This window comes from Natrix helvetica, assembly GCF_964273705.1.
Source record: "Natrix helvetica genome assembly, chromosome: 4".
Taxonomy (NCBI): Eukaryota; Metazoa; Chordata; class Lepidosauria; order Squamata; family Natricidae; genus Natrix; species Natrix helvetica.
The window spans coordinates 169264203-169291277 of record NC_138550.1 but is presented as its reverse complement, the minus strand read 5'-3'; the positions used below and the strand labels follow the sequence as shown (position 1 = coordinate 169291277).

General features: G+C 46.7%; 1 protein-coding gene across 1 annotated transcript; it reads left to right on the top strand.

Annotated features, from left to right (window-relative positions):
- Nucleotides 1–6879: 6879 nt before the first annotated feature.
- Nucleotides 6880–26672, top strand: LOC309391058 (lymphocyte antigen 6E-like). Its single transcript, XM_081951116.1, has 3 exons — nucleotides 6880–7115; nucleotides 22262–22381; nucleotides 25948–26672. Exons 1-3 carry the CDS (start codon nucleotides 7064–7066, stop codon nucleotides 26154–26156), a joined length of 381 nt encoding a protein of 126 aa, XP_081807242.1. The 5' UTR covers nucleotides 6880–7063; the 3' UTR covers nucleotides 26157–26672.
- Nucleotides 26673–27075: the final 403 nt, after the last annotated feature.

Below are 27075 nucleotides of genomic sequence, written 5' to 3'. Positions count from 1 at the left end.
AATTATCTGGGTTAGTGCAATGCATTGGATCCTAAGTGAACCAGATGGTTAGTTAAGCTTCCAAGAAGCTCAACTGGATTAACATTAGGCAAGCTTAGCATTTTGCACAATAATTTTTGTTATTATTTATCTGCTAATGAAGTTTGGAAACAAATTAAAAAAATTATAACAATATAAACACAAAAATAAATTAAATAATGTTAATTTTCTATAAACAAATAAAGCTGTTTTAAAAACAGGTAATAAATCTTTGCTTGTCTTAGGTTTCTTCTTATCCAGAAAACCTACCTATCTGTCTGTCTGTCTGTCTGTCTGTCTGTTTGTCTGTCTGTCTGTCTGTCTATCCTTCCACCCATCCACCCATCCACCTAACCATGTTTCAACACAGTTTGACATGGACTGGTATCACACAATATTCTAATCCTGGTTAAACAAACTACCATTCTTAAATTTGTACAGCCTGCGATTGTCCTCACAAATAAATATGCATTCAGGGTTAAAAGCATAACCTAGTTCAACTGCCAAGTTATGATCTTTGCGTACATACAGAACTCCGGTTTATTCAACAATGATTCAACAAAACATGGCTTATAAAAATCAATAATGAAATCCCTCAGCAGATGGCAGCCTTAAACCAACTTCTCTTTCTTCCTTCCTTCCTCTGTTCCATCCAGCCCCATTTTTACACACAGAACTCCGGTTTATTCAACAATGATTCAACAAAACATGGCTTATAAAAATCAATAATGAAATCCCTCAGCAGATGGCAGCCTTAAACCAACTTCTCTTTCTTCCTTCCTTCCTCTGTTCCATCCAGCCCCATTTTTCTGCCTGCACAAGTCCCTGCAGTTTTCTTCATGAGGTTTTCCCAAACTGATTTGCCTTTGTGTCATTCCTGGAATTGAGAAACAGTGACTGGCCCAAGATCGCCCAGCTGGCTCTGTGCCTAGAACTCACTGCCTCCTAGTCAACTGGTCAGCTCCTAGGAGTCAACTTATTCTACGAAGCACCTGAGAGCAGGGCAATAAATAATGGGTGGAAGATTGTTAAAGTGTGATCAAACCTAGAATGAAGGAGAAGTTTCCCAACATCAGAGCAATCAATCAAAGGAATGGGTGGCCTCCAAAAATTATGGTTATTCTATCACTGGAGTGTTTCAAAAATAGACTGGACAGACTTTTGTCCTCAATGGTTTAGGACCGTGATGGCGAAACTATGACATGCCAGTGGTGGGTTCCGGGCAGTACGGCCGTACTGGTCGTAGCTGGGAGCAGCGGCCACTGTACTGGTATGGTGCCTCATTTGTAAGGTGACCAACTTTTTTACAATGAAAAGGAGGACAAATAAATTGGAAAAATATATCGTAAATAAAAGAAATATTTTATTCATTGCAACAATCATACACTAAAATATGATATATGCATAATAAAAACATTTGCAACATTTTATATTGTAATTATGCTTACATGCCTGTTAATTATTATTTAAATGAGTACTTTTCCATTGAATTAATATTTTTTGTCAATGTATCATCTTCTAACAATATATTGGAAATATCTGAACAAGAAATATCCTTCATATTGAATTTTACGGCAAGTGCTGCAGCTAGAGTATCAACATTCAATCTCGATTTCTCACTTGTCGAAAAATCATTGGCAATTAAAAAAACTCTTTCAACTGCTGCATTAGTTCCAGGGCAGCACAACATAAATTGAACAAGTATAAATAAATGTTCACATGGAATATGTTCATTTTTGAAATGGCTGAAAATATCCACCCATTTTTTTATCAATTTCAACATGTTGATTTTCCCATTGTATTAATTTTTCAGAATTTAAATATACATTCAGTCTTCTAATTTCTTCAAAGAGACAATTGTCGTCTATTTTAATGTCTAGCATTTCTTAGATAAAAATTCAACACAAGATTCAATATCTGTTCAATATATTTGCGATGAAGTAAAAAAAACACCATTAAAAACTGTTTAATAAAACGTGAATTGTACTTACCTCTGTATAATTGAATATTCACTGAGAAAGAAATAATTACCGTGAGTCATTCAATTGCCGATGTGCCGTGAGTCTACTGCGTGCATATGTGCTGTGTTGTGTTTCGGTAAGAAGTAAACAAAGCCACTTGCATGCGGCGCTCTCTCTCAAGGTCTCCCGTGCGGAGCGCATGCATCTCATAATCGCGTCTTATACCGCACTATACCGAGTCTTGACAAATTGTCATGTCAAATACAAATACGTCACATAACGCGCAACAGATTAGTCTTCAAATATCGAAAAGGAGGACATGTAGGAGGACACTTTTCGAGGGAGGACAGAACTTACAAAAGAAGGACTGTCCTCCCTAAAGGAGGATGGTTGGTCACCTCATCATTTGGCCCACCCACCTGCCCGTGTTCCTTAACTGTTTTTGAAGCAACCGGGGCAATTGTGCAAGCGGGCAGCGCCTGTGCGACTTCCACCAAGCAGCTGGGTGTCACAGGACAGCACACGCACCCAACGAGGACGCCAAGCGCAGCGTACTGGTTGCAATGGGATCCGGAACCCACCGCCGTGGCACGCGTGCCGGAAGTGGCACAGAGAGCCATCTCTCTGGGCACACCAGCCGTCTCCCATTGCTCTTTTGGGTTCCAGGGTGCCAGCCAGCTGGTCTTCATGCACGTGGGAGGGCAGGAAACCAGAAGAGCAGGGAGGGCAAACCTTTTTGCCATTGCGTGCCAAAAGCGGGGAGAGTGGGGAGGGGGGCCTGCGGGTGCGTGCCCACACTCATAATTCTATGAGCCCACCCACCCCCCGCGCATGCAGCCATGCTCTCCCCACTTTTGGCACACGATGGCATGGTGGACCCCTTTTTCGCCCACCACAGGCTCCAGACTGTTTTCAGGAGCCTGGGGAGGGCAAAAACGGCCTTCTCCATCTCCCTGGAGGTCCTCCGGAGACCGAAAATGGCTCATTTGCTGACTTCCGACTCAACCAGTAGTTCTGTTTTTCACTCTCCACAGGCTCCAGACCTTTTCTAGGAGTCTGGGGAGGGCAAAAATGGCCTTCCCCGCCTCCTGGAAGCCCTCCAGAGGCTGAAAACGGCTCATTTGCTGACTTCTGGTCGGACCGGAAAGTTGTTTTTTACACTCCCCAGGCCCTAGAGCAGTGATGGCGAGCCTTTTTTGGCTCACGTGCCAAAAGTGGGGGGAGCCCAGGGGGGTCGAGTGCGGGCGTGCCACACCCATAATGCAACGCGCGATCCCCCCCAGTGCGCATACGCGCAAAATGTGCGACCCCCCCCATTTTTACATGTTTTTTTTGCCCACCCCGTGCTCCAGGGGCTTTATAGGAGCCTGGGGAGGGCGAAAAGAGCCTCCCCCGACCCCCCGGACGCCCTCCGGAGGCTTCAGGGACTGTCCAGAGGCTTCCCTGAAGCCTTCGGAGCGCTTAAAACCACCCTCCGAGCAAACCGGAAGTGACTTCCGGGTTTCTCAGAGGATCGTTTTAAGCGCTCCGAAGGCATCAAGGGAAGCCTCAGACGGTCCCTGAAGCCTCCGGGTGGGGGGCTCTTTTCGACCTCCCCAGGCTCCTATAAAGCCTCTGGAGCCTGGAGAAGGCGAAAAATAGCTTTTAAAAAGGTGAACTCAGCTGGCCAGCGCACGCATGCACACTGGCCAGCTGACAGGGGAGCGCCTCGCGTGCCCTGACAAATGGCTCCGCATGCCACTTGTGGCACGCGTGCCATAGGTTCGCCATCACGGCCCTAGAGCCTTTTTAGGAGCCTGGAGAGGGCAAAACCGCCCTCCTCCCCCAGGAGACCCACCGGAGGCTGAAAACAGCCTGTTTCCAGACTTCTGGTGGGCCAGAAGGCCCGAAAATCAGCTGGCCAGTGCGCACATGTATGCCAGAGCTGAGCTCGCATGCCCACCGGTATGGCTCTGCTTGCCACCTGTGGCATGAGTTTCATAGGTTTCCCATCATAGTACCAGAGCTTTATTGAGTGTTATTAGTACTTCCCATGATCATGATTGTATCCCTCTGTTAAAATGGATTTTTTAAAAAGGAGAAATTGGCAATCCCAACATTGTACAGCTGGTCCTCAACCTACGACCACGCCTGAGTACAAAGTTTCTTTTGCTAAGCGAGGCAGTCCTTAAGTGAGTTTTGTTCCATTTTACGGCCTGGTTTGACACAGTTCTTCAGTTAATCACACCCTTAAGTGAATCTTTCTTCCAAAACGACTTTGCAACATGGGCGTTAAGTGAACCTGTCTTCCCTGTTGACTTTGCTTGTCAGAAGGTCGCAAAAGGGGATCACATGATCCTGGGAGAGTGCAACCGTCATAAATATGAGTCAGTTGCCGAGGGTTTGAGCTTTGATCATATGACCTCAGGAAAGCTTCAAGCGCTCGTAAAGTGTGAAAAATGGTCCTTTTTCAGTGCCCGTTGCAACTGTGAACAATCATAAAATGAACTCTTGTACTTCCGGTATTTTGCAATGCCCTGAAAAGTCTGGTTTGAAGAGGAGATTGAACATTTTGTGACTCATTGGATCACTTATGCTAATTTCTCTAACCTTTGGCTTCGTAGGAAATAAACAACTGTTTGTGTATCACGGGCTGTGCCCCAAAAAAACACTCATCATGACAGTCCTTTCAACACAGGGAGATAAGAGCTGCGTTGCTACACCTAGAAACCAAAACTTGTTGCCCCATTTTTTGACCAGTCTAGTTTGTTGTGTGAATCCAGCTCGATTGTTTTGCGATCCTGGGGTTCTGTGACGTGGACCGATTGAGTCAATTCAACTTAGCATATTTGCAGATGACACTAAGCTGGCAGGAATAGCCAACACCCTAGATCAGGGGTGTCCAAACTTGGCAACTTTAAGACTTGTGGACATCAACTCCCAGAATTCCCCAGCCAGCTGGAGGGGGAATTCTGGGAGTTGATGTCCACAAGTCTTAAAGTTGCCAAGTTTGGACACCCCTGCCCTAGATGATAGTCTCAAGATCCAGATGGATCTCAACGTAATATAATTCAGCAAGGCATTCGACAAAGTAGAACCACAACCTACTTCTTGGTAAGCTAGAAAAAAGTGAGAGAGACAGCTTCACCACCAGGTGGATTTGTAACTGGCTGACAAACCGTACTCATTGTGTTGTCCTTAATGGGTCTACGTCTACACAGAGGGAAGTAAGCAGTGGGGTACCACAAGGTTCGGTCTTAGGCCCAAGACTTGTCAATATTTTCATAAATGACTTAGATGAGGGAATAGAAGGGGAACGTATCAAATGCAGGTGATACTAAGCTGGCAGGAATAGCCAACACCCTAGATGATAGACTCAAGATCCAAATGTATCTTGACAGATTTGAATCTAATAAAATGAAATTCAGTCTAGAGAAACGTAAAGTCTTACACTTAGGCAAGAAAAACAAAAAGTGCACATATAAACTGGGTGAAAACAGGCTTGATGTCAGGAACTGTGAGAGGGATCTTGGAGTCTTAGTGGACAACCAGTTAAACATGAGCCAGCCGTGTGCAATGGTAGCCAAAAAAGCCAATGCAATCCTAAATTGCATAACCAGAGGGATACAATCACGATTAAGGAAGGTACTAATACCACGCTATAAAGCTTTGTGGTAAGGCCACACCTAGAATACTGCATCCAGTTATGGTTACCACACTGTAAAAAAGACGTTGAGACTCTAGAAAGAGTGCAGAGAAGAGCAACAAAGATGATTAGGGGACTGGAGGGTAAAACATATGAAGAACAGTTGCAGGAACTGGGCATGGCTAGGCTATTGAAGAGAAGGACCAGGGGAGACACAATAGCAATCTTCCAATGTTTGAGGGGCTGCCACAGAGAGGAGGAAGGGGTTCAAGCTATTTTCCAAGGCACCTGAGGGCAAGACAAGAAGCAACGGATGGAAACTAAACAAGGAGAGAAGCAACCTAGAACTAAGGAGAAATTTACTGACAGTGAGGACAATAAACCAATGGAACAACTTGCCACCAGAGCTTGTAGGTGCTCCAACATAGGTTGTTTTTAAGAAGAGATTTGTCTGAAATGGGAGGTCATCTAGTCCAGCCCCCTGCTCAAGCAAGAGAATCTATACCATTTTAGATGTGATTGTCTAGACATTTCTTACAAACATCCAATGATATTCTGGAGGCAAGCTGTTCCACCGGTTAATTGTCCTAGGAGTGACTAGGGGTGACATGATGGAAGTATTGCAATATTTTGAGGGGCTGCCACAAAGAGGAGGGGGAGGTCAACCTCTTCTCCAAAGCACCCAAAGGCAGGACAAGAAACAATGGATGGAAAATAATCAAGGAGAAGCAACCTGGAATTAAGGAGTAACTTCCTAACAGTGAAGACAATTAACCAGTGGAACAGTTTGCCACCAGATGTTGTGGGTGGCTCCATCACTGGAGAGGTCTTTCAGAAGAGAAAGACCCGGACAGCCATTTATCTGAAATGGTTTAGGATCCCGTTCCAGCAGGAGGCTGGACTAGAAGACCTTCAAGGTCCCTTCCAGCTCTATTCTGATTGAAATGGCACAGGCTCTCCTGCTTGAGCAGGGGGCTGGACTAGAAGACCTCCAAGGTCCCTTCCAGCTCTATTCTGATTGAAATGGCAGCGGGGTCTCCTGCTTGAGCAGAGGGCTGGACTAGAAGACCTCCAAGGTCCCTTCCAGCTCCCTGCTCGCTCGAACGATCTCTCCTGCCGTTGAACGAACCCTGAGCCGCCGCAGCTACCCTTCGCTAACCTGTAGGAAGCCCTGCGGAGCGGAGCGGGGTAGGCGGCGCTCCCCACGCGAGAAAGGAGAGCGCGGCGCATCTAGGCGGGACCGGAGGAGGGAAGGAAGGATTCAGCTGCGAAACGCCCAGCCCGGCCTGGATTCGCCCAGCGCCGCACGTGGCCGCCTTGCCCGCAGCCCCCTCCCCAGCCCAGACACCCGCTTCTCCCCCCGCCCCATCCCCGCAGCCCACAGACGTCGGTCGGCAGCCCAGCCAGCCAGCCAGTCGCACCGCTCTCCCTCTCGCTCGCTCCGGAGACTCCAGGCGGGATGAAGGCGCCTTTGGCCATCCTCTTGGCCGCCTGCCTCTGCGTGGACAGCGGTGAGGCCTCTGCCCGGACCCCTTCTGCCCCCCCACCCCACCCCAGCCCCGGGGAGGGGTCTCCCTGCCTTCCTTTCTTGCCTCTTCCCCCACCAGCACCCGCGCCCCACTTTCGCGCTTTGCGCCCTGGCGGGATCTGGAACTCATGCCCGCCTCGGGGCTGCGGAGCGCGGCGGCGGCGGCCGGGGTCGGATCCAGGAGTTCCCAAAGGAATCGGGGGGAGGGAAGACGGGGGGAGGGTCGCATTTGCCTTGCTTCCTCCCTTCCCCCCTCCCGTTTGTTTGTTTGTTGTTTGTTTTTCCTCCCTCCCTCCGTCACTTATTTTTCCTCCCTCCCTTCTTAGTACCTATCTACCTATCTACCTCTACTTATTTTCCTCCCTCTCGTTTACTTATTTTTCCTTCCTTTCTTTCTTCCTTCCTTCCTCCCTCCCTCCCCTCTTACCTACCTCTACTTATTTTCCTCCCTCTCGCTTACTTATTTTTCCTTCCTTCGTACCTACCTACCTCATTTATTTATTTTTTATCTTCCTCCTTCATTTACTTATTTTTCTTTCTTTCCTTCCTTCCTTTTCTTTCCTCCCTCCCTCCCTTCCTCATTTACTTATTTTTCCTTCCTTCCTTCCTTCCTTCCTTCCTTCCTTCCTTCCTTCCTTCCTTCCTTCCTTCCTTCCTTCCTTCCTTCCTTCCTATCTACCTACCTTATTTATTTATTTTTCCCCTCCTTCCCATGTTTACTTATTTTTCTTTCTTTCTTTCCTTCCTTCCTCATTTACTTATTTTTCTTTCCTCCCTCTCTCCCTTATTTATTTCCCTCCCTCCCACATTTACTTATCCTTCCTTCCTCCTTCCTCCCTTATTTATTTCCCTCCCTCCCACATTTACTTATCCTTCCTTCCTTCCTTATTTATTTTCCTTCCTCCTTCCATCCCACCCTCATTGACTAATTTTTTCCCCTTCCCTCCCTTCCATTTCTTTCTCTCCTTTCTTCCTGCTTCGTTCATTCCTCGCCCCCTCCCTCTCTCCCTTTCCTCCAGCAAAGCTTCATGGCCTTCTAAACTCTGCTTAATGTGTTGGGCAGGGTTGAGCATCGGGTGCTTAATTTCTCTCTGGAGAAGCGGGAGGGGGAGTCGCTGCCCCTCCTGGGATACCGGGAAGAGAAATGCGTTCTGCACATGGTCAGAGGCAGACCCTCTTCTGGATCAGACCCTGCTGGCACAGGTTCCCGTGGCTGGTGGTCCTGGACAGGGGGCTGTTATTACTCAAGGCTAGCCTGCAGAAGGGTGCCTATCTGGGGAAGGGGGAGACCCAGGTGGGATTGCTGTTATGGAAGGCAGGGGAGCAGATTCCCGTCCTCAGGTTTCCCAATCTGGAGAGGTTCTCTGATGGGATGGAGAAGGTGTATATCTCTGTGTGCAGGGGGATTTGCCCCCAGGTTGGTTTTTCCTTATGGCAAATTCCCTTCTGTTTACCTTTATAAATAATGTGCCTTAAGTTGATTTCTTATTGTTTGTGGACCAGTTCAGTAGAATAGAACAGAACAGGAGAATAGGGTTGGAAGGGACCTAGGAGGTCTTCTAGTCCATTCCTCTCTGGAGCAGGAGACTAATGTATGCCATTTCAGATAAATGATTGTCCAGTCTCTTCTGGAAAACCTCCAATGATGAAGCACTCACAACTTTGGAAGTCAAGTTCATCCATTGGTTAATTGTCCTCACGGTTAGGAAGTTTCTCCTTAGTTCTAGTTTGCTTCTCTCCTTGAGTATTTGTCTGCCAACATGCAGTCTGCCACCGTGCAATGAATTAATCAATCAATTAGAACAGAGCTGGAAAGGACCTTGGGGGTCTGCTAGTCCAGCCCCCTGCTCAAGCAGAAAACCCTGTACCATTTCATAGGGTTGTGGCTGTTGTGTTTCTCTTTCTTTCCCACCCCAGCTTTCCGGCTTTTAGCTTTCCATTTCCCAGTTTTGTTGAATCATTGACAAAGGCAACCTTTTTTTTAACAAAAATGAAAGCTAAGGACATAAGGAAGGCCAGTCCCTACAAGGGCCAGTGCTTATCAGATTTTCCTATGAGAAGACAAGGAGAATAACAGAGTAATAGAGTTGGAAGGGACCTTGGAGGTCTTCTAGACCAACCAAGCAGGAGACCCTACACCATTTCTGACAGATGGCAGTCCAATCTCTTCTTGAAGGCCTCCAGTGATGAAGCTCCCACAACCTCCGAAGGCAACTTCTGTTCCATGGGTTGATTGTTCTCATTGTCAGAAAATCCCTCCTTATTTCCAGGTTGAATCTCTCCTTGGTCATTTTTCATCTGCTGTTCCTTGTCTGGCCTTCAGGTGCTTTGGAAAATAGGTTGACCCCCTCCTCTCTGTGGCAGCCCCTCAAATATTGGAAGACTGCTATCCTGCCTCCCCTGGTCCTTCTCTTCACTAGACTAGCCATGCCCATTTCCTGCAACCGTTCTTCATATGTTTTAGCCTCCAGTCCCTTAATCATCCTGATCCTAATCTTTGCATTGGAGGTTGGACAGAAGGGATCCCAGTGAGTGAACAAGTCAAAAGTGCAAACTTTTAGCGCTACTGGTCAGAGTGGAAAGACCAGATCCATATACGCTAAGGTTAAAATTAAATGACTTATTTCTAAAAGCCCGTTCCCAGGAATCTTCTCAACGAACAGTGGCCAACCTTGAGTGCCATTGATTCCTATATCTGGAGATTCTCAACTATCCAGATTGTGGTTGTCCCAAAAATGTTTTTTTTTCCCCAAACGGTAACTGAACTTACCCGTATTTTTCAGACTATAAGACACACTGGAGTATAAGATGCACCATTCATCACTATTATATCCCAGATGTCCTGTCCTTGTCCTTAGAATTTGGGTGGGGGGAATGTAAATTCTTAATCCCATCAATGGCTGGTAAAGTGCCAAATTTTTTGGCAGCACTTTAACAAAGGAAGGCACTTTCTGATTCTGGGATAGGGTGGAGAGACTCATATTTCATAGAGCCTAACAGTCCTAGGGCTGGAAGGGACCTTGGAGGTCTTCTAGTCCAGCCCCCTACTCAAGGCGGGAGACCTTAGACCAGCAGTGGCGAATCTTTTTCGGCTCGCATGCCATAAGCGTGGGGAGAGCAGGGGGGTCATGCGCGGGCGTGCTGCAACCATAATGCAGTGCGTGACACCCCCCAGTGCACATGCATGCATGACAGGCGCAACCCCCCACTTTTTGCATGCTTTTTTCGCGCTCCAGAGGCTTTATAGGAGCCTGGGGAGGGCGAAAACAGCCTCCCCTGCCCCCCGGAGGCTTCAGGAGCTTCCCTGAAGCCTTTGGAGTGCAAAAAAAAAAATGGCCCTACGGATAAACCGGAAGTTCAGGAACGGATTTCTGGTTTGTTTGTAGGGCCGGTTTAAGCCCTCCGGAGGCTTCAGGGGCCTTTCGGAGGCTTTCCTGAAGGCTCCGGAGGATGAAAAACGACCCAACGGACAAACCGGAAGTCACTTCCGGTTTGCTTGTAGGGCCTTTTTTTGCGCTCCGGAGGCTTCAGGGAAGCTCGTGAAGCTTCCGGAGGGCCTCTGGGCGGGGGAGGCTGTTTTCACCCTCCCCAGGCTCCTATAAAGCCCCTAGAGCTTGGGGAGGGCGAAAAATGGCTTTTAAAAAGGCTGAACTCAGCTGGCCAGCGCGCGCATGCACGCTGGCCAGCTGACAGGGCAACGCCTCGCGTGCCCTGACAAATGGCTCCACGTGCCACCTGTGGAACGCATGCCATAGGTTCGCCATCCCGGCCATAGACCATCTCAGACAAATGGTTGCCCAATCTCTTCTTGAAAACCTCCAGTGACAGTACACCCACAACTCCTATTGGCAGAGTGTTAATTGTGTGAATGTAAGATATTGTGGTGACCTAGCTTTCCTTGAGAAAGCACAAATCACAATTTTAATCCCCTAAACCCTCTTTTCATTATACGGCTGAGAATTGTGTCATTCACAGCCTGCGAGGCTTCACAAACAGCCTGTGAAGATTCAAATAGGTGCCTGCTGGAGTTGCCACCGTTTTTCAGGGTAGTGTTGATAAGCATCCAACCTTTATCTCCCTTGAAACGCTGCCAGAGACCTAATTTTGCAAGGCCAAACTAGCAGAGAGTCAAGCAGGACTTCTCAAAGCTTGAACAGACTAGATCAGGGGGTGTCCAAACTTGGGAACTTTAAGACTTGTGGACTTCAACTCCCAGAATTCCCCAGCCAGCCATGCTGGCTGGGGAATTCTGGGAGTTGAAGTCCACAAGTCTTAAAGTTCCCAAGTTTGGACACCCCTGGACTAGATGAACTAGTGGCTTCCTGCAAAGGCTCGCTCCCCTTTTATGTCTTATGGGAGGGACCAATCATTTCCAAGTCTTACTCCCAAATCACCCCTTTTGCCTTAACTGTTCTCGCCTTCCGACAGCTCGGCGCATGCACACATTGGGAACAGGCTTCCGCTGTTCTTCTGCCTCACTGATGTCAGACTCCAGAGGCTCCGGAGGCAGCACATAACTCCCAGATGGCCTTGGCCCCCTCTCTGCCTCCAACACAGAGTCCTCATCAGAGCCTTCCCCAGAATCCAGGACTGGCCCATGTTCCTTCCCATCCTCCTCACTGTCCGACTCTGTTGCCAGGTCCGCAGGCTGCTGGTGGGCCGCAACAGATATTGTCTCCTTGTGAAATGCCAGTGGGTAGAAATTTCAACCACGAGAGCCGATAGTATTCACCATTTCTGGTCAACGGTGCAATCATGTGGATGGCGCTTCTAAATCTCACCTAGAAGCTCTCACATAGAATAAACAAGAGTTGGGAGGGAGCTTGGAGGTCATCTAGTCCAACCCCCTACCCTAGCAGGAGAGTCCATGCCATTTCAGACAGTTCTTTGTTATCTGGAGTGGCCTCCAGAAGAAATTTGGGCACTTGGTGGTCATTTTGATGGTGAAGAAAGCCTAGGGAAATTGGATTATGCCAGGGGAAATTTTGCTTCTGTGGGATCAATTCCAGGTGGAGGATTTGTGTGTGTGTGTTTTTTTTTTAAAAAACACCAATAAAAGAATATTTGTAGAGGGTTGAACGGTGCGGTCCTTGGTGCTCCCTGAATTTGGTAGGTTTCTTGCAGCCGCTTCCTTACCAAACTAGAGAACATTGTCAGCACTAGAAGGGAGGGAGGGAGATTTGTGGAGAAAAGGAGGAAGAGAAAGAGGAGATTGTGCGGGGTTCTTGATGCTCCCTGACCTTGGTTGTTTGCTTGGAGACATTTCATTACCTAACTAGGTAGCATCATCAGTGCTAGAATTGAGTAAGGTTGGTGGTGAAGAGGAGGAGGAGGAGGAAGAAGAAGAGGAGGGGGAAGAGGAAAAGGAGGAGGAGGACAGTGGGGTTCTTGATGCTCCCTGACCTTGGTTGTTTCCTTGCAGACGTTTCATTACCTAACTAGGTAGCATCATCAGTGCTAGAATTGACTGAGTCAGGCTTATGGCAAAAAGAAGGAGAAGGAGGAGGAGGAGGAGGAGGAGGAAGAAGAAGAGGAGATTATGTGGGGTTCTTGATGTTCTCTGAGGTTGATTGTTTGCTTGCAGACATTTCATTACCTAACTAGGCAGCCTCATCAGTGCTTATGAAGAGCTTGCTTTGTTTTCAATTTACATTCTAGCGCAGAGGTGGGGGGGGGGAACTAGGTGCCCCTTTATGACTTGTGGACTTCAACTCCCACAATTCCGGAGGTGGCATATCTAGCTCAGGGATTCTGGGAATCGAAGTCCACAAGTCATAAATGGGCCATTCGTTCTCCACACCTGCCCTGGCAGGGTTAATGGGAGAAATCTTGGGCTGTTTAGTGTTAGTTAAGCTTGTTTGGCAGTTCCTTGTTGGAAGGATTTTTGTTTCCCACCGAGGGGTGAATGAAGCCTCGTTCTGAAATTTTTGAGGCAAGTGGACAGTTTTTCCCCCCACCAAAATCTTGCCAGCTCTGCTGCTGAGTCATTTAGCAGAGTCTCATCTCAGTTGATTGAGATAAAAAGTATGGCCGAGGGACGGCATGCATAATTCCAGCAATGTGCTGGCTTGATAAGAGCGATAAAGGAAGTAAACAGTGCAGTCCGGAAGGAGATGCTTGGATGATCTGATTCCAAGCTAAAAACCAGTTAACGTTAATCTAGGTTAATGATTTGTGTTGTGTGAAATGGGGAAAGAAAGAGAATAAAGGAGAGAAGCAGAACGAGAACGAAGGAGGAATTTCCTGAGAGTGAGAACCATTAATCAGTGACATGGCTTGCTTCCAGAAGTGGTGGGTGGCCTCCATCTCTGGAGGTTTTTAAGAAGATTTTAAGAAGTGTACTGTTTCCTGCCTAAGCAGGGGGCTGGACTAGAAGACCTTCAATGTCCCTTCCAACTCTATTCTATGTTATGCTATGCTACGCTACTCTACTCTATTCTAAGGTGGTGGAGCACCATTAGTCTGAAATGATAGTGTCTCCTGCTGGAGTAGGGGGTTGGACTAGAAGACCTCCAAGGTCCCTTCCAACTCTGTGGTTATGCTTTGGTCATGAGACTGCACTATTTGACCATGATGAGTCTGCACATGACTTTGAGCTGGGAATCGAAAGTCTGAGATTTTCACAGTTTGCAGCTGTGTTTTATTTTCCACCCCTTCTTTATTTAGCCACAAAAAGCGGAAAGCATGCAAATTAGCTCATAATGAGCTTTAAACCGCTGGACTTTTCTTCATTGGGCGGAGAAGTCAAAATTTTCCACTCGGTTCCTCAAAATCTGCATTGCCACCACAAACCCTAACCCGCCCAGAGTCGCCTTATCGAACAGATGGGCAGCATGAGCATTTAACAAATAACTGGTGGTCCACGAGAAAACGTTGGTGGTCCGCAGAAAAATTATTTTGCATTTTTTAATAGTGCACTAAATCAGGGGTCCTCAAATTACGGCCCCTAGGACGGATACGTGGAATGAACGCTTGTGTTGCTGCAGAGAGTCTCCCCCTTCGGGGTTTTTTCTGTGTGGGTCGGAGGGGGGCAGAAATTCTGACTTGGGGTCTGCTTCAGCCTCCTGGTGGGTGGCTTTGGGCGAAGGCTGGAGGGAAGCGCCGCTGGTGGCGAAGAGTCGTAGGGCCTCGTTCCAGTGGGACTGCATCATGGCTTGGAACTGGCTGACCGTCTCAGCCCATTGAGCCTCCAGGCGCCAGTACCTGGCCTTGAACTCCCGCAGGTCTTCCCTCTGCTTAGAAAGCCTATGCTCCTAGTCCTCAGTGAGGTGCTTCTGCTGAGCCTCCTCCTCGGTCAGATCCAATTTGAACTGAGCTGTTTTGCCAACTCTTTCTCCTAGTGGCTGCTTAGCTCCAACAACTGCTTCCTGTCGGGGCTTTAAGGAGCCCGGGCAGGCAGGCGAGGAGTGGTGAGTAGAGGCTGGTGAGGCCACTCATAACAATGGTTAAATCCAGGGGTCTAGGACTGCCTCCATGGACTCCTGATGACACAGGCAGGGAAATTTGGCAACCTTGACGGTTGAAGTCACAAGAGGGAGGAAGGGAGGGGGAGGATCGGTGCCAGGAACACTTATCTCCGGGAAAGAATGTGGACATTGACCCAGGAGAGTGAGAAGACCTCTACAAAGACCTTCAGAGATAGAAGCCCGGTCTCCCAGTTCACAGCGAGAGCCGGAGAAAGTGAGCTGTGGGTTGCTTTGTAGAAGTTGTTGAACCAGATCTCCCAACAGATCTCCCAACCTAAGCGTAGGAGACAAAATTGTCTGCTACAAAGTCCTACCTGTCAACGACTTCTTCAGCTTCCGCCGCAATAATACACGGGCAAACAATAGATACAAACTCAAGGTGAACCTCAATTGCAGAAAATACGACTTCAGCAGCAGAGGGGTCGACGCCTGGAATGCTCTACCTGACTCCGTTGTTACATCCTCTCTAACCCTCACAGCTTCAACCTTACGCCATCTAGCGTGGACCTCACCCCATTCCTAAGGCATCTGTAAAGGGGGGGGGGCATGGATAAGCACATCAGCGTGCCTACCGCCAGCATCTATTCGTACCCATTTCCTGTGTCCATGTCCATGTTTATACTTGTACATGTTTGACAAACTAAATAAATACAATAAATAGCCCCATCCAGGAAAGGAATAGAAAAGGGTGCTGGGAGTTATAGTTCAGGAGTATTGAGAAGACTGCCTGTTGGCCAATCTTGAGAAGAAGGCATCATCCCAAGAAGAAGCAGTTGACCAGGGCTGGCATAGGAGTTAAGGATGAGTATGGGTACAGACCGTCCTCAAGTTACGACCGCAGTTGAGCCCAAAATACCTCTTGTTAAGGGAGGCATTGGTTAAGCGCTCTTTTGCCCCGTTTTACAACCTTTCTTGCCACCCTTGTTAAGCGAATCACTGCAGTGGGTAAGTGAGTAACCCAGTTGTTAAGTGAATCTGACTTCCCCTGCTGACTTCCTGAAGGCTCCGGAGGGCGAAAAACGCCCCTTTGGGCAAACCAGAAGTCAACATTCCAGAACTTCTGGTTTGCCCGTACAGGAGGGGTGTCCAAACTTGGCAACTTTAAGACTTGTGGACTTCAACTCCCAGAATTCCCCAGCCAGTTGGCTGGGAAATTCTGGGAGTTGAAGTCCACAAGTCTTAAAGTTGCCAAGTTTGGACACCCCTGGCGTACAGCCATTTTTCGCCTTCAGGGAAGTCTCCTGAAGCCTCGGGTGGGGCTATTTTCGCCCTCCCCAGGCTCCTAGAAGGCCTCTGAAGGCCAAAAAATGGGTCCATTGCAGGCCAAAAGTGGGGTGGGGAGGGCGGGGGTCGCGCGCATAGCCTTATGGGTGTGGGCACGCCCACACACAACCTCCCTGCGCTCCCCTCGCTTTTGGTACACAATCCGAAAAAGATTAGCCATCACTGGACTAGAAGACCTCCAAGGTCCCTTCCAACTCAATTACTCTGTTTTTCTCCTTGTCTTCTGATAGGAAAATCTGTTAAGCACTGGCCCTTGCAGGGACTGGCCTTCCTTATGTCCTTAGCTTTCGTTTTTTGTTAAAAAAAAAAAAAAAGGTTGTCCTTGTCAACGATTCAACAAAACTGGGAAATGGAAAGCTAAAAAGCCTGAAAGGGAAGCGTGGGTGGGAAAGAAAGAGAAACACACCATTGTTTTATTCATGTTTTTTTTAAGGCTGCCCTTGCAAAAGCTGTTGAAGCAAGCCAATTTGGAAAGTTATCACCTCTCCCAGAAAAAAAATGAAATATCTGTCTCCAGTGTCTTTTTCCCCACTTGGCAACGAACCCAGAAAGACGTTTCTTTCGAAAACCAGCTTGGGAAATCGAAAGCTAAAAGCTGAAAAAGAAAGAAAAAGAAAGCAGGCACAGGAAATTTTAGAGACTTACTCTATGCTTTTAGGGGGGGAGTGGGGGTGAGGGGTGGGGAAAGCTAAGCGCTTTCTTTGCAAACAAAAGATGCAGTTGGGAACAAACTCAAATATAACAAGAGAAGAGAAGTGGGGGGAGGAAAGTTGTTTTACTATTTTATGGAAACTTGCTTGGGCAAAGTTTTGCATGCGTCTCTTCTCAGGCTTAATTCCTTTACTTTTTAACCTATTTTTTTTTTAAAAAATTTCATTGACTTGACTTTGCAACCATTGTCCAGAATGATATATAATATAAGGTTCCAGCAGTTTCCCTGAGCCACTAAAATGCCCAAGAGAGTGGGGACTCCAGACAAGGCTTGCAAAAAAATATCAGCTTTTATTTATGGCCACAGCAAAAGCTGGGTGACAAAACTAGATCCAAAACATACAAAGAAATGCATGGAAGGAATAGCCACCTCCTGCAAGAGGGACTCTGAGCATTATATACATTTTAGGCAGATAGATTCATTACCAATGAAGCATTCTTTTGTTCAAGCTCCTGTCTCTCTCTCTACATTATATGTGGAGTATTCCTAAAGCTTTGGGTAGGGGGTGGCAGCCCCCCTTTGTCAAGTTGTTTTTTGGCAGAATGCTTTAAGGATTTATGAGCCAGGAAAACTCCCTAGTTTGGTTCCTTTATCTATGGGGCCTGATATTCCCCTGTAAGAATTTCTTCTATGTTTCCAAGAATGTGCCTAGCTTTGAAGCCAAGTATAGAAGAGAGACGCAGCAGTGAGATAACATTTGCGGTCCAGTATTAAGGTTACAATTTGCTATGCTAGAAAACAACTAATTTCTGACAGTATACAATAATATAAGCAGAAGCCAATGACAAAGCTTAATTCTTAAGAAACGATTTCTATCAGCATCTCATATCAGAAGCAAACATCAAATATTGGTTTAATCAGTAACTATTATATAGTAACACAAGCAATTCACAATAAAAGCAAATAGCCAATATTGATTCACATTGACTCATATAATCCTTCACTGCAGGACTGTAACTTTGTGGCTTGTATCCTTACAATTTATATGGATATTGATATTGTTTCCTGATTGATTATTTGTACCCTATGACTATCATTAAGTGCTGTACCTTATGATTCTTGGCGAATGTATCTTGTCTTCTTATGTACACTGAGAGCATCTGCACCAAAGACAAATTCCTTGTGTGTCCAATCACATTTGGCCAATAAAGAATTTTCTTTCTTTCTTTCTTTCTTTCTTTCTTTCTTTCTTTCTTTCTTTCTTTCTTTCTTTCTTTCTTTCTTTCTCTTTCTTTCTTTCTTTCTTTCTTTCTTTCTTTCTTTCTTTCATCTATCTATCTATCAATCAATCTATCTATCTATCTATCATTTGAGTTACAGGGGCAAAATGAAAATAATGATAATTCAGCATCGGTGATTAAATATAATGTTTGAAGCTTCAATAATTATAATTAACAGATTAGCAGAGTTGGAAAGGACCTTGGAGGTCTTCTAGTCCAACCCCCCCACCCAAGCAGGAGACCCTATACCAGTGATGGCGAACCTATGGCACGCGTGCCACAGGTGGCACGCGGAGCCATTTGTCAGGGGACGCGAGGTGCTGCCCTGTTGTTTTGAGCGCTCTGAAGGCGTCAGGGAAGCCTCCGGACAGCCCCTGAAGCCTTCGGAGCGCTTAAAATGACCCTCCGAGCAAACCGGAAGTGACTTCCAGTTTGCTCGGAGCGTCGTTCTGAGCGCTCCGAAGACTTCAGGGGCTGTCCGGAGGCTTCCCTGACACCTCTGGAGGGCGTCCGGGGGGGTGGGGGAGCTGTTTTCGCCCTCCCCAGGCTCCTATAAAGCCTCTGGAGCCTGGGGAGGGCAAAAAAAAGTATGTAAAAATGGGGGTCGCGTCTGTAGTGCGCGCATGCGCACTGGGGGATTGCGCATTACATTATGGGTGCGGCACGCTCACACACAACTCCCTTGCACTCCCCCCACTTATGGCACGTGAGCCAAAAAAGGTTCGCCATCGCTGCCCTATACCGTTTCTGACAGATGGAAGTCCAGTCTCTTCTTGAAAGCCTCCAGGGATGAAGCTCCCACAACTTCTGTTCCATGGGTTGATTGTTCCCACTGTCAGAAAATTCCTCCTTATTTCCAGGTTCAATCTCTCCGTGTTCAGTTTCCATCCATTATTCCCTGTCTGGCCTTCAGGTGCTTTGGAAAATAGGCCCCTCCTCTCTGTGGCAGCCCCTCAAATATTGATTAATTATTAAAGCTTCAATGCTTAAGTACAATTTTTAGACTGCAGCTTAATATGCTACTGTCTAATTACCTGACAAAATTATTACCTAGTTCCCTGGTTCTGTAAAAGGGGAATTACAGTATAAATTCTGGATTCTTTATTGCAATTTTCTCTTATGGAGGCCTGTAGTGTAACCTGATAGCCAACAGGTGGCAATATCCCCTGCAGTGAGAGCTGATGGCCAGCAGGTGGCGATCTCTAGCTTTGCAGGGATGCTGTGTGACTCTTCTCCTATCTTTCTACCTTCAGATGGGATCTATGCTGTGAAAGTTTTAAAGCCATTTAAGGATTAATATACCTATTTTGTGGGGAAGCCCCCCAGCACTGCTAATACTGGGTATTTTAAGGAGGTGGGTGAGGGAACACGAACATAGAATAGAGTTGGAAGGGACCTTGGAGGTCTTCTAGTCCAACCCCCTGCTCAAGCAGGAGACCCTTTGCCATTTCAATCAGAATGGAGCTGGAAGGGACCTTGGAGGTCTTCTAGTCCAGCCCCCTGCTCAATCAGGAGACCCTATGCCGTTTCAATCAGAATAGAGCTGGAAGGGACCTTGGAGGTCTTCTAGTCCAACCCCCTGCTCAGTCAGGAGACACTATGCCATTTCAATCAGAATAGAGTTGGAAGGGACCTTGGAGGTCTTCTAGTCCAACCCCCTGCTCAATCAGGAGACCCTATGCCATTTCAATCAGAATAGAGTTGGAAGGGACCTTGGAGGTCTTCTAGTCCAACCCCCTGCTCAATCAGGAGACCCTATGCCATTTCCATCAGAATAGAGTTGGAAGGGACCTTGGAGGTCTTCTAGTCCAACCCCCTGCTCAATCAGGAGACCCTATGCCATTTCCATCAGAATAGAGTTGGAAGGGACCTTGGAGGTGTTCTAGTCCAACCCCCTGCTCAAGCAGGAGACCCTATGCCATTTCCATCAGAATAGAGTTGGAAGGGACCTTGGAGGTGTTCTAGTCCAACCCCCTGCTCAATCAGGAGACCCTATGCCATTTCAATCAGAATAGAGTTGGAAGGGACCTTGGAGGTCTTCTAGTCCAACCCCCTGCTCAATCAGGAGACCCTATGCCATTTCAATCAGAATAGAGTTGGAAGGGACCTTGGAGGTCTTCTAGTCCAACCCCCTGCTCAATCAGGAGACCCTATGCCATTTCCATCAGAATAGAGTTGGAAGGGACCTTGGAGGTGTTCTAGTCCAACCCCCTGCTCAATCAGGAGACCCTATGCCATTTCAATCAGAATAGAGTTGGAAGGGACCTTGGAGGTCTTCTAGTCCAACCCCCTGCTCAGTCAGGAGACCCTATGCCATTTCAATCAGAATAGAGTTGGAAGGTACCTTGGAGGTCTTCTAGTCCAACCCCCTGCTCAATCAGGAGACCCTATGCCATTTCAATCAGAATAGAGTTGGAAGGGACCTTGGAGGTCTTCTAGTCCAACCCCCTGCTCAGTCAGGAGACCCTATGCCATTTCAATCAGAATAGAGTTGGAAGGGACCTTGGAGGTCTTCTAGTCCAACCCCCTGCTCAGTCAGGAGACCCTATGCCATTTCAATCAGAATAGAGTTGGAAGGGACCCTGGAGGTCTTCTAGTCCAACCCCCTGCTCAATCAGGAGACCCTATGCCATTTCCATCAGAATAGAGTTGGAAGGGACCTTGGAGGTGTTCTAGTCCAACCCCCTGCTCAATCAGGAGACCCTATGCCATTTCAATCAGAATAGAGTTGGAAGGGACCTTGGAGGTCTTCTAGTCCAACCCCCTGCTCAGTCAGGAGACCCTATGCCATTTCAATCAGAATAGAGTTGGAAGGGACCTTGGAGGTCTTCTAGTCCAACCCCCTGCTCAAGCAGGAGACCCTATACCACTTAGTGACTGTCCAGTTCCTTCTTAAAAACCTCCAGTGATGAAGCACCCACAACTTGTTCCACTGGTTAATTGTTCTCACTGTTAGGAAGGTCTAAGTTGCTTCTCTCCTTGATTAGTTTCCATCCGTTGCTTCTTGTCTTGCCTTCTGATGCTTTGGAGAATAGCTTGACCTCTTTATTTTTGTGGCAGACCCTCAAATAATTGGAACATTGCTATCATGTCATCCCTAATCCTCTTTCCCCCCCATTAAATTAGACATACCCCAAATTCCTGCAACCGTTCTTCGTATGTCTTAGCCTCCAGGCCCCTAATCCTCTTGGTTGCTCTTCTCTGCACTCTTTCTAGAGTCTCTGCATCTTTTCTACATCGTGGCGACCAAAACTGAACGCAGTATTCCAAGTGTGGTTTTACTAAGGCTTTGTAAAGCAGTACTACTACTTCACGTGATCTTGATTCTATCTCGCTATTAAATCAGGACTTGCAAGACCAGATGGATGAACGTTGGAATTATGCACCGAAAAACAGGGAATGAAGCTGTATTGAAGATTTCTTTTGAACAAATAATCTTGTTTATTTTTTTTTTAAATAAATAACTCATTTATAATTTGACTGGCCCAAAGTCTCCTTGTTGGTTTTTATGTCTGAAATGAAAGCCAGTTGGGTCCTAGAGGACATAGTGAGTTCTAGTCCCACCTTAAGCATAAAAGCTAGTTCGGTCCTGGATCAGGAGACAGTGAGTTTTAGTCTCATCTTAAACACGAAAAACAGCTGGGTGACTTTGAGGCAATCACCAGGAGGTGGTGAGTTCTAGTCCCGCCTTAAGTATGAAAGCTGACTGGGTGACTTGGGGTCAATCACCAGGCGAGTGTGAGTTCTTATCCAATCTGGATAAGCGTGTCCCGCTCGCACAGAGAGGGACTTCTCCAGGTGCCGTCCACCAAACAGTGTCGGGGGGCGGCGCCTAGGAGCAGAGCCTTCTCTGTGGCGGGCCTAGCCCTGTGGAATGTCCTCCCCCCTTATATCAGGATTACCTCTGATCTCCGCTCCTTCCATGTAAAGCTCAAGACCCACCTCTTCCAATTAGCTGGCCTGGCTCAACCATAGTTTTATCCTATTGCTCCTGACGGGTTTTTTAAATTTTGTAATTTTAACGGAGGGTGTTTTAAATAGCTATTTTAATTCTATTTTATATATATTTTATGAGTGTTACCTCCTCCAGGTACATGTATGTGTATGTGTTTATTTGTATTTGTATATGTATTGTATATATATGTATATTGTATGTGTTTTATTGTACGCCGCCCCGAGTCCTTTTGGAGAGGGTGCGGCTAACAAATTAAATTTCATTCATTCATTCATTCATTCATTCATTCATTCATTCATTCATTCATTCATTCATTCATTTCATTCTTAGCTTAACTTTGACTTTGGCCTAGTCGTCCTCTTTTAGCCCAGCCCACCTCACAGGGTTGTTGTTGGGAAAAGTTATTTCTAAATATAATGAAGGTGGGAGAAAGTAAAAAGAAATAGTTTCACTGCACATCTCACCTTTCTGAAATCTTTTTTCCCTCCCCAGTTTTCTCCCTGGTCTGTTGGTCGTGCGACGGAGTCGAATCGAACTGGGGCTGCTGGAGATGGCAAGTCTGTTCCAGTGAAGACAACTACTGCGTCACTACGTACACCGGTGGTGGGATTGGTACGTTACTTTGGCATGGTGACCTGGCAGGAGGGCTATATGATTTCCTCCAAGGGTTGGCCAGCTGAACCAGGGGTCCCAAACCTTTCGGCCATGGCCCACAGCAAAGTATACTTTAAAAAGTTGGCTTTTCCAGCAAGCCGGCCTGGCCTGAACAGAATAAAATAAATGATTAATTTAATTGTTAATTTTAATCTAATTTTTAAAATGTTATTGTTAATATTAAGTGGGGTTTTTTTGGGGGGATACTTTATTTAATTTCTTTTTTAACTTTTGTAATACGTGGGGTTTTTTTATGTTGTACGCCGCCCTGAGTCCTTTGGGAGAAGGGTGTCATATAAATCCAATAAACAACAACAACAACAATAACAATACACACACACACACACACACATATATATATGCTGGTTTTGTTGTATTCAGGTCTTTTCCCGTGTAAGGTTGAGATTGTCTTTGCAACGTTTCGGCAGGATCTCACCTGCCATCTTCAAGCCCATGCTTAAGCCCACGCTTGAAGATGGCAGGTGAGATCCTGCCGAAACGTTGCAAAGACAATCTCAACCTTACACGGGAAAAGACCCGAATACAACAAAACCAGCATACCTACACCCGTGAAAATCTACGAAAACAAATATATATATATATATATATATATATATGTATGTATGTATGTATGTATGTATGTATGTATGTATGTAATGTATGTATGTGTGTATATATATATGTATGTATGTATGTATGTATGTATGTATGTATGTATATATATATTCGTACATTTTCATGGGTACAGGTGTGCATGTTTTGGTGTATTCGGGTCTTTTCCCGTGTAAGATAGAGAGTTATCTTGGTGACGTTTTGACGAGATCCCACTCGTCATGCTCGCACGGGCACGAGGCCGAAGACACCAGCCTGAGGATGACGAGTGGGATCTCGTCAATACGTCGCCAAGATAACTCTCAATCTTACACGGGAAAAGACCTGAATACACCAAAACCTGCATATATGATAAATCTTACTTTCAGGCCAGAGGTTTATTGTTTCATGAGCAATCTTGAACATGAACAGCCAATACGGCAACGCCGTTGCACAGCAAAACCTATATTTTAAATTTTCCATTGCGATGGGCAACTTTATAGCAAATGGCAAGTCCTACAAGGATCGCACTCTGGCAAAGGACCCCATTCCCATCTCGAGTCATATACCTTATTTTTTACAGACCTACACATTCCCGTGTTTTACTTCCTTGTTCTTTCTTGCTTTCTTACTGATCGTCACTCTCTGCAAACACCTGCGTACATTTGACACTTGTTGCTTTCAGTTCCTTATTTCCCACCATCTCATTCTCCATACTCTGAATATATCCATTTCAAGTACAAACTTTGCAGGAAATGCAGGCACAAATCAGCACATTGGGAAATATTAGCCCGGTACTTTTTGCAATTATGCTAGTTTAAAACTTTGGTTCAGTGTGGTCTGCAAGCTCACTCCTCGGCTCTGTTACCTGAAACTTTCCAATGAATATTTGATCCCCTCACACTTGCAAACCCAAAATGTCTGTACCAGCACACCAGTGGTGGGTTCCGGATCCCGGTGCAACCGGCACGGTGCAACGGGGCCCGGCATCCACCACACAAACATGTGCAGCGCAGCACACAAATGCATCCTTACCTCCTGCAAAGCCTCTGCGACACTCCAGCTGCTCAGCGGAGCATCGCGCAAGTGCCGTACGTTCTGCGTGTGTGTGCACATTCCCCGTTTCCTTCAAATACAGGTGAGGAACGAGGGTGGGCAGGTGGGCCCTCCGGAGCACCATACTGGAATGGTACCCGGTGCTCCCGGAAGGCACTGGTACGCCCATACCAGTCGTAACCCACCACTGCGGCACACCCAACTCTACCAATTCAGCCTTTGTTCCCAACAAATCCCCCTCCCCACAGTGTCTCCTTAAATTTCAGTCCCCAAATGTGCCTTGTGAAGAGGGGCGGGGCACTCTCCTCCCATGTCGTCTGGTCAACCTGCACTGTTCCCGCCTTCTCTCCACTCTCGGTGCTCGAGGATCAGGAGGAGGCAGTCCTTGAACATCGCTTAAGCTCCACCGTTCTTCCTGTCCACTGCTTGCCCTCTCTCGGTCATCCTGCCACTGTTCCTCCCTGCTAACAAGCCTTCCCAATCCTGGGAGGTCCTGGACTGCCTCAGCCTGCTCCTCCCCACATTCCTCCGAAGCCAACAATCTCCAGGTCCGGCTCATCTTCCTCTGCAGATTCAGGCTCCAACAAGGACGACTCTGTGCGTGTGCATGCGGGTGTGCCTATCCCTCACACAAAACCATCTCCTCTTCTCTCCCCCTGCCCCCTGTGCCAGGACACTAATCCGGAAAGTTTAGGGAACCCTGTGCTAGATCATACCTGGAACTGTGGGATGTTTTCTTCCCAACTCTTAGTCTTTTTCCTCTTCTCACTGTAGATATATGTGGTCCCCCTTCTGACAAGGAAAGGCAATGGGGAAGCCAGATTCCCTTAACTCAGGGGTGAAATGGTACTGGTTCGGACCAGTTAGCCCAAATAGCTAGCAAAGATGCCACCTGTTCAACAGAACCGGTAGTAATAAAAAAAATGCTACCAGTTCATGTGAACCGGTTTTTCCGACAATCAGCTATGCCGTGTGATTTACAGTATTTTTCAGAGTATAAAACGCACCAAGATTTTGAAGAGGCATATTAAAAAAAAGTTTTTGCACTTTCGTTTCGTGAAAGCGGTCTTGTTTTTTGTCAAAAAAAGGGCATGCATAGCCTTTAGGAGGCTTCCAGAGTGCTCCTGGGGGCTGGGTGGGCCCCCCCCCAAAACGAGCAAAAACTGGTTCGTTTTTCACTCATTTTTGCCCTCCCCAGCCCCCAGGAGCACTCTGGAAGCCTCCTAAAGGCTATGCATGACCATTTTGGTAAAGGGGGCGGAGTTTCAGGAGGCCAAAAATGCTGTATTCAGTGTATAACACACACCCAGATTTTCACCCTCTCTTCTGAGGGAAAAAGGTGTGTCTTATACTCCAAAAAATACAGTACATTAGCTAGAAAGCATGCTTTATGGCTAATCTAAATCGTGTGGCACAGTGGATTCCCCCCCACCCTTGTTCACTTACTCACTTGCCATATGTGCTCAGTAGCAGGCTCCGCCCACCTGCCCGGACGTCATTTTGATGCTCTGCACATGCGCGGAAAGTCCTTGCCCGCTCATATTGCTACCGAATTGGTAGCAAAGGTAAGCGGAGTTCACCCCTGCCTTAACTACTGGGTTACACACTTAACTGCAGTGATTCGCTTAACGAGGAAGGTGGTAATGCAGGTTATAAAACGGGACAAAACCTACTTAGCAGCTGTCTCGCTTAAAGCAACGAAACTTTTGGGCTCAATTGTGGTTTAATGTTGAGGGCTACCTATTACTTCCAAACATGAAGTTTCTCTGCTGGCTATCTGTTGCTGTATGTAACTCGCAGAAAGTACCTTCTGTCCTTCCATAAACACCCAAAGGTTTGACCTTCTTTCTTATTTTTTCTCCCTTCCTTCTGGACAGGTGGATATTCTACTCAGTCGATCAGCAAGGGCTGTGTGCCGGTTTGCCCCCACGGTGGGATCGATATTGGCATCGCGGCCATGTCGATCAACTGCTGTTCCTCATTTTTGTGCAATATCAGTGGGGCCAACAGCATCCGAGTCAACTATCTGGTATTGGCCTTGGCTATGCTTGCCAGTTTTTTCTATCTCTTTGGATCCAGGCTCTGAGGGGTACATCGAGCGACTAAACGGCGTCCAGAAATTGTCTCTTGAGAGTACCATTCGACTGTTCCACCTTTTTAACCTGAGATTTTACTAGGTTTATGGAAATTCATTTTTGGGGTGGGTGGGTGGGTGGGTTGTGTTTTATAGCATCGCTTGGGGTTGTCGGGCTAAAAAAAAAGAGTATCTTTGGGCCATAAGTTCTCAACTGAATTTTTTAAGATGTGTGGACTTCTGGGTGTTGGATGTCCACCCATCTTAACATCAATGAGATCTAGAAACACAACTCTTTGCTGCTGTGGCAAGGTTTGAAATTGTTACAGAGGCCTTAAAATGTCTTTGCTTGGGTGAGAAGATAACGCAGCTTTGGAGGAAGGTCTGTTATGCAAACGTACTTTGTCTGTTGCATTCACTCTGTTAACATTTGAACTCATTAAAATATATTACATTTTACACTTGTGCACAATTGTGGAGCGGCGCTGTGGGATTTTTGAATGGAATAAACATTTTGGTTCATAACAACTCCCTTTCTCATTTCTCCTTCCTTTCCTTGCCATGTCCCACTACGATTTTTCAGGGTCATATTTTATTTAAGGTGCTGATTATTTGATCTTTTATTGACATGCCCTGTTCCCAGGGGAGTCCAGACAAAAATCAACAGACGCACAGAGTTACATAGGACTATAGGGCTGGAAGGGACCTTGGTGTTCTTTTAGTCCAGCCCTCTGCTCAAGCCAGGATATCTTCACCATGCTGGTTAAATGTTTATCCAGTCAATTTTTGAAAACCTCCAATGATGGATGTCTTTAGAGATTCTCAGTCATCCAGGTCATAGTTGTCCCAAAGGTGCTTTTTCAAGAGGCAACCATTATTTCTGTTGCAATATATGGCTTTGAACGTTGGACCATAAGAAAGGCTGAGGGCC